Here is a 7,884-nt window from a genome sequence, read left to right on the forward strand (position 1 = left end):
ACGGCGGCTCCTTCAAGCTTTGACCAAAACAAACACAAAACTGAAATTTATTGGTCGTTGCACAAACAAAAAATGAAGCTGGTTTTAGCAGTTTTGTCTTTTCTGTTTTTTGATCATTTCTTTTGCAAATATGCCGTTAATGGAACTAATACGAGGAGTAATATACTTTAACTTCATGCTTTATGATGTGGCTGCTTCGTTTTTAAATCATTTCTTCCATTTACTTTTCATTTGATGTGATTGTGTTTTGTTGTCTGAACCTCATCGGTGTTCTTTGTTAAATCAGGTCTCTGTCTTTAAATGAGTCCTGGAGGCTCAACGACACTAACCTGCAGAAATAAAGCTTGAATTTATAATATATAAAGGGATAATATGATGCACACTATGTATTATATATTTGACTTTAAAAGTCAAATGTTGATGATTATAGTTTACTACTGACATGATTAAAGATTGTGGTTTTTTTTTTTTTTACATTTTTTTAGTAATTAATTAGCTATTTAAAACTGTAACACCTTTTTAATAAAAAAAAGTTTTACATTTATTACATCTCAACATTCATTAGAAAATGTTTGTTGTTCAGACCAGACAGCTCATTTCTTATCAGTCATATATTTTAAAATATATATTGTTTCTCCCTCTATCGTTATTTTTATTCTTTTGTTTGTTCTTGATTATTTTTATTAATTTATTGTTTGTTTATTATACTTAAAATCATGTCCATGGAATGTAGAATTTTGCTTTACTCCCAGTCTTAATCAGATTTTATTTTTACAAATTAAAGTAAATTAATCTGTTTGAAAGATTTTTTTCTAACAAAAAACAAAAACTTCAAACAAAATTTAAAAAACCCAAATGAACAAAAATCAGATCCTCATTATGAGGGTAGGGTTTATGGGATGGGGGGGGGGGGGGTTCCTCCACTGAACTGATTGGTTGGACCCCCCCCAGACCACTGACCCTGCCCTCTGTTCCAGTCCCAGGTATAAGAGCCGGACCGGGTGACCCGGTCCAGAACATTTGGTACCGGACCCTCCATCTGGGCTTGGCTCTGATCCGTTTCGGACCCTAACGGGACCATGGACCTGTCGGACCTGTCTCTGTCCGTGCCCCCCGGGGAGGACTTCTACGACGACCCCTGTTTCAGCACCAACGACATGCACTTCTTTGAGGACTTGGACCCGCGGCTCGGCCTGCTGAAGCCGGACACCTCCTCCTCCTCCTCCTCCACCTCCTCCTCCGTCCTCCTCCACACCGAGGTAACGGACAGCGAGCACGTGCGCGCGCCCGGTGGCCCCCACCAGGGCCCCCGGTGCCTGCTGTGGGCCTGCAAGGCCTGCAAGAGGAAGACGAGCAGCGCGGACCGGCGGCGCGCGGCCACGATGCGCGAGCGCCGGCGGCTCTGCAGGGTCAACGACGCCTTCGAGACCCTGAAGCGCTGCACGACGGCCGGCCAGAACCAGAACCAGAACCCGAGCCCGAGCCCGAACCAGCGGCTGCCCAAAGTGGAGATCCTGCGGAACGCCATCACCTACATCGAGTCCCTGCAGGCGCTGCTGCGGAGCGGCCAGGAGCGCGACCTGTACCCGGAGCTGGAGCCCCGCGGGCCGGACTCCGCCGCGTCCAGCCCCCGCTCCAGCTGCTCGGACGGCCCGGTGAGTCCCGCGTCACCTCTGCTCCACCTCATTCATTACTCCACCTTTTAGTTGGAAACACACACTGCGCTGGTTATAACTTTTTATTTATTATATGAACCCAAGTTTCAACGTTTGGGTTTTCAGTTTAGTAAATTCCACTTTAATGACTTTAATGTTTTTTTTTAAATAAAGAGTAATGAAAAAATAAATACTTTTAAACAGATGTGTGCTTGTTTTCATTTTTGTTTGTTTCAGATATAATAAAGAAGGACCAGGGAAATAATGTTGGACTTTTCTAATGAATTTATTCCTAATAACCTGCTCATGATGTTCCTGCGCTCCTGAAAACAAAGAATTCACCTTTTAGCTGAGCTAAAGTTGTAAAGTTAATAATGTGCACTTTTAAAGCTGGGTTTAAGACATGTGGACAGAACTGGACCAGGAGACAGTCCCCCTGAGGGATGGACCTGCAGGTGCTTTTCAAACTAAAACCAGGATCCTGGTTCACCTGGGCTTCATTTGGTGGATTCATTGTGTTGTTCTGGTCCTTAGAGCATTCGTTTCTGATTGGTTGAGCAGTTTTAGACAATTATATTTGTGCAACATAGCCTGTTAAAAACTGTTTTTGCAGATTTATCCAAACAAGAAAAGCTAAAGCCAAACTAAACGTCTCCAGGATCTCATGCTGGACCTGCTGTTTTTAATTCTTTTTAATTCTGACTTGGTGCTGAGTTCAAGTCAAAGATCTTCGTGTCCAGGTCTTTCCTCTGATGCTGCAGCTGGTTCTGAAAAGCCTGAGCAGCAATCTGATGCAAAAAACTGAAATATTCATCTTAAAGTTTCTGCTTCCTCTAACTGAAAAGTTCATGAGTAACTTGAACTCAAATCTACAAGTTAGACAGCACAAGTTTGCAAACTTCTATTTCCTCAGACTAAAAGTAACAAAGAGGTGGATGAATGGAAAGACAGTTTTTGTTCAATCGTTGATGATAGTTGTGAAACAAATCGACCAATTCAAAAAATAAATAAAACATAAAAATAATGAGATCAATAAAACTATAAAATATCCTGATGCATGCTCAATAATCCAGGTAGAAAAATCTAAAAAAAGTTAAATAAATAAAGTTTTTGTTTTTTTCAATGTCCAGAGGACCAGATTTAACTTTTTTAAACTATCAAAACTGTCATAATTAGTATTTGTTCTCTTGTAGATTAGATTAAACTAAAGTCTCAACATTTTCCTATAGCCAACAATTTTCAGTCAGGTCATCTGGACAGTTTCTTTTTTGTGCTGAAACATTTCACCTTCCATCCAGAAGGCTTCATCAGTCAAGGAAACACAACACAAAACTGATTCTTCCCCCAAACAGCTTACTCCAAAGTGGAACAAACCAGTTATGTTGGTGCTAAGATGGTGTCTTTGGCACGCCCCCTCCTCTGGTGCTGGCCCTCTTCACAAAAAGAAACTGTCCAGGTGACCTGACTGAAAAATTGTTGGATTGTATACCTGGATTATTGAGCATGGACTTTTTTGATTTTCACTGAAAATCAGTAAATCAGCCACAGAATTTACAAAGCACCATTATGTGGTGCATATATGGACTGGTATACAAACTGGTACATATGATGGGCACATAGGCTTATTGATATCTATACATATTGGTACCTATACACATTAGTGTATATACGTATTGTTACCTATTTGTAGAACTTATTTGTATTGGTACATGTGTATTGGAACATATACATGTTCTTACATGTATGTATTGGTGCCTATATGTAGAACCTGTTCGTACTGGTACATACAGTAGTCCCTTGTTTATCACAGGTGTTTGGGACCACCCACAATAAGTGAGAAACCACAAAATGTGTGTGCGTGGCAGAGAAGGAAATCAGCTGATCAGGCTTCAGGAGGGAGCTTCCCCTGCACTTATGGGCTGCACACATGGTGCAAAATAATTTATTTTAAGTTAACAATCCATGGCTCATCCGTCAATCAGTCAATTGTATCACGTCCAATCTTACTTTGAAAAACCGCGATATAGCAAATCCATGAAAAACGAACCGTGAAGTAGCGAGGGACTACTGTACACATACTGGTACCTATTTGTGATACCTATGCAAATTGGTGCATATGGGTACTGGAACAGACATATTAGTACACAGGCACATTTGTACCTATATGTATTTGTATACCTATTTATTGGTACCAGTATTTATTTGCGGTATGTATAGAGCCAGAGTTTCTTTATTTGTCATTTTATAGGTACATATAGGTACATATGTTAGTATTTGTACTTATTTGTCATACCTATGTGTAATGGTACCATGTGTATTGGTCCCGTAATGGTACCATGTGTATTGGTACCATGTATACTGGTACCATGTGTATTGGTCCCTATGTGTAATGATACCATGTGTATTGGTGCCTATACAGGATAGCATTTTAATTATAAATGAATGTTGTTTTTCAGGCAGATTTTAATGGGCCGACACAACGTTGCATCATCAGCTCCTATTTCTCGGAGGCGTCAAATGGTGAGAACCACCCTTTACTTTTATAACGTGGCCCGTGTTGTTCTTGAGAGATTTTCAGAACGGCTTCACCTGCCTGCATGAAAGAAGGAAGTAATGAACAGATCAAGCAATCAAATCAGGTGACTGATGGAGACGTAGTAATATGAAAGGTGCTTTGTGGTAAAAGAGGAGAGCACAATAGAACTAGGGCTCTATGATGGAAAACAAGCAAAAAGGCAGCGTTGCACATTAAAAATGAAATTTATTGTGCAACGCTGAGAGTCGTATATTACTTTATTATTGCATTATATGTGAGTTTCTTGTAACGTAAAGCCAAAACGCCAGCAGGAATGCTGTGGCGCTTCCTCATCTGAATGTTAATGAACATAAACAGGACGTGTTAAGATGAAGCGTGCTGTAAAACTAAATATGTGCTATTTTTCTTATTTGCCCTTTAATTTTACGTTGGTCTGGTTATTAGAGTCCATAGTTCACTTAAAGCTCAAGACACTTAAGAAGTTGTTTTAATCAACAAAGGAGTGACAAATGTGCTGTGTGTTTTTATTCAGCTGCTTATTGAGTCACGTGATTGTTCTTAAAACAAAAATTTACCTTAAAATGATTTTAACAGCATCTTGTCATCTGTTTTTTTAGTGTAAAAATAAAATTTCACTGAAATTGTTGCTAATTAAACAAATAAATCACACAGATAAATGCTAAGCAATAATACAGCAGTTGTGTTCTACAGCAGTGTCCTGATGAGGGTTAGAGACGGACCGGACCAACACCTGACAGAAGGTTAGAGATGGACCGGACCAACACCTGACAGAAGGTTAGAGATGGACCGGACCAACACCTGACAGATGGTAAAAGATGGACCGGACCAACACCTGACAGATGGTTAGAGACGGACCGGACCAACACCTGACAGAAGGTTAGAGATGGACCGGATCAACACCTGACAGATGGTTAGAGACAGACCGGACCAACACCTGACAGAAGGTTAGAGACAGACCGGACCAACACCTGATAGAAGGTTAGAGATGGACCGGACCAACACCTGACAGAAGGTTAGAGACGGACCGGACCAACATCTGACAGATGATTAGAGACAGACCGGACCAACATCTGACAGATGATTAGAGACAGACCGGACCAACACCTGACAGATGATTAGAGACAGACCGGACCAACACCTGACAGAAGGTTAGAAACAGACCGGACCAACACCTGACAGAAGGTTAGAAACAGACCGGACCAACACCTGACAGAAGGTTAGAGATGGACCGGACCAACACCTGACAGAAGGTTAGAAACAGACCGGACAAACACCTGACAGATGGTTAGAGATGGACTGGACCAACACCTGACAGAAGGTTAGAGATGGACCGGACCAACACCTGACAGAAGGTTAGAAACAGACCGGACCAACACCTGACAGATGGTTAGAGATGGACCGGACCAACACCTGACAGAAGGTTAGAAACAGACCGGACCAACACCTGACAGAAGGTAAAAGATGGACCGGACCAACACCTGACACACACCTGTATGTCAACAAAGCAGGTGGTAAATAAAGGTCATGGCTGATCTTTTACAGCCTGATCACAAACAGTTCATGCTGTCAGTCTGTGGCAGGTCGCTCTGGTCAATATGATGAAAACGATCTTGTTGTTTTTAATACTTTGCTGCCAACATCAAAGCGATAACGTAATGTTAGCTTGCTGTGGCCGTGTTGTGTGCAGGAGGTCTGAGGAGGGAGCGCAGTCCTGTGGTCTCCAGTCTGGACTGCCTGTCCAGCATTGTGGAGAGGATTTCCACTGACAGAACCGGTTCTCTGGGCAGCCGGGCACCAGAACCTGCTTTGATCCCCTCCCCCACAGCCAGCCAGGACCCAAACCTCGTCTACCGGGTTCTATAGAACTTGTCACAGATCCACCTGCAGCTTCAGATGAGAACAGTTATTTATTTTGGTTTAAATTATGTTTTTCTATTTGTTCGCATTAATTCTGTAAATGTTTAGATGTTTTAAGAGTGAATTTTAAATCACCTGTTTTTGTTTTGGTGATTATAGAAGCTCATTTCTGCCATTAAAAAACAAAACCAGCACAAGTTATTTTAAGTTATCATCTGTAGATTTATTTGCACCAAACCTTTGGGTTTATTGCAGATTTTCTTCTGAAAATCTCACAAGCACGTTTTTAAAGAACAAAATGTGGTTTTGAGTTTAGTTCCAGCAACACGTCTAAAAACAGTCTGCCGGTGTCAACCAAAGTCTGTGATGGTTCAAATAAGAAGCAGCTGGAGGAGCAGTTGGTATTTAATTATGCTGAATGGCAGCAGGTCAGTAAGGAGACGGACTGAAAGGATCATTTTAGAGAAGCTGATTGTCCTAAAAGTAAAGATGGGCAGGGGTTCACCACTATGTCACAACCTGTGTCTGAAACTAGCGAAACGTTCAAAACAATGTTCCTCGTTGAAAAACTGGGATGGCTTCACGTGTCCCATCATCTGCAGCTCATAATGCCATCAGACGGTTTTAGGAAACTGAAGTAGAAGGCCTGCCTCTCTGATGGTGTAGGGGTGCATGATGGCATGGCAGCTTGTGCATCTAGAAAAGTTTTATGATTCTCTCTGTATGTGTGTGAATAAACTGAATAAACGAGGAAATAATCCCCACCAGTGCAGGAAGAAATATACAGGGTTTAGAACAACATAGATGCAGTTCCTTAGTTGGGGGAGTGGTGGCGCAGAGGTTAGAGAAGATGGACCTGCGATCAGAAGGTCGCCAGTTCAACTCCCCGCACCGACAACATCAAAATGTGGATGAGAAAGGTGAAACACCCACACCTGTCTCCACCCTCATTTGCCCCACTCTGGGTCCTTGAGCAAAGTTCTTAACCCCCACCACCTGCTCCCCCAGGTGCCCCAGCTGCAGCTCTCTGCTCCACACAGAGGCGGTGGTAGCTCGGTGTCTGTGGTGTCAGGAAGGGCGGGGCCCGGCGTAAAAACAATCACCAAGTCTTCATTCGTTCTCTGAGGCGACCCCTGAAGAAGGAGCAGCCGAAAGAAGAAGAACAGTTTCTTAGTTAAAGCATTTGATATTCATTATGTTCCATTGTGAATAAAACATATTTATGATAAATCAGTGCATTCTGTTGGTTTTTACTTTCAGAATGTCCAATTATTATTATTATTATTTTTCAGAATTAATTAAATTCACTTCAGTTTATTTATACAGCACCAATTCACAACAGAAGTCGCCTCAGGGGACAGAAACATTCATATACCGCTACATAAAAACTCATTTAATAACATTATTTATCTAAGGAGGCCGCAGACTGCTTTGAGTCTTAACTTCATCACAGTCTCTCATCCTGAGCAAGAACAAAGGAGACAGTGGGAAGAAAAACTCCCTTTAACAGGAAGAAACTTCCAGTAGAACCAGCTCAGGACGAGAGGACATCTGCTTCATCCAACTGGGTTTGAGAGGAACAGACAAACACAGAATGAAAGGTCCAGGTGTACTTTCTATGGTCCTGGTGTACTTTCTATAGTCCAGGTGTATTTTCTATAGTCCAGCTGTACTTTCTATAGTCCAGGTGTACTTTCTATAGTCCAGCTGTACTTTCTATAGTCCAGCTGTACTTTCTATAGTCCAGCTGTACTTTCTATAGTCCAGGTGTACTTTCTATAGTCCAGGTGTACTTTCTATAGTCCAGGTGTACTT

General features: G+C 41.9%; 1 protein-coding gene across 1 annotated transcript; it reads left to right on the forward strand.

Annotated features, from left to right (window-relative positions):
* The first annotated feature begins 1,079 nt into the window (after window positions 1-1,079).
* Window positions 1,080-6,079, forward strand: LOC119415375 (myoblast determination protein 1 homolog). Its single transcript, XM_037682507.1, has 3 exons — window positions 1,080-1,655; window positions 4,112-4,175; window positions 5,900-6,079. Exons 1-3 carry the CDS (start codon window positions 1,080-1,082, stop codon window positions 6,073-6,075), a joined length of 816 nt encoding a protein of 271 aa, XP_037538435.1. The 3' UTR covers window positions 6,076-6,079.
* The last annotated feature ends 1,805 nt before the right edge of the window (window positions 6,080-7,884 follow it).

The sequence above is a fragment of the Nematolebias whitei genome, chromosome 10, assembly GCF_014905685.2.
Source record: "Nematolebias whitei isolate Nwh7 chromosome 10, NemWhi1, whole genome shotgun sequence".
In the NCBI taxonomy this organism is placed as follows: Eukaryota; Metazoa; Chordata; class Actinopteri; order Cyprinodontiformes; family Rivulidae; genus Nematolebias; species Nematolebias whitei.

What these genes read in the sequence shown, in the direction of transcription:
- LOC119415375 (XM_037682507.1), top strand. Translation starts at nt 1,080, where the DNA reads ATGGACCTGTCGGACCTGTCTCTGTCCGTGCCCCCCGGGGAGGACTTC. An exon ending in CCAGCTGCTCGGACGGCCCG is followed by an intron (nt 1,656 to 4,111) that starts GTGAGTCCCGCG and finishes GTTGTTTTTCAG; the next exon opens with GCAGATTTTAATGGGCCGAC. An exon ending in TTTCTCGGAGGCGTCAAATG is followed by an intron (nt 4,176 to 5,899) that starts GTGAGAACCACC and finishes TGTTGTGTGCAG; the next exon opens with GAGGTCTGAGGAGGGAGCGC.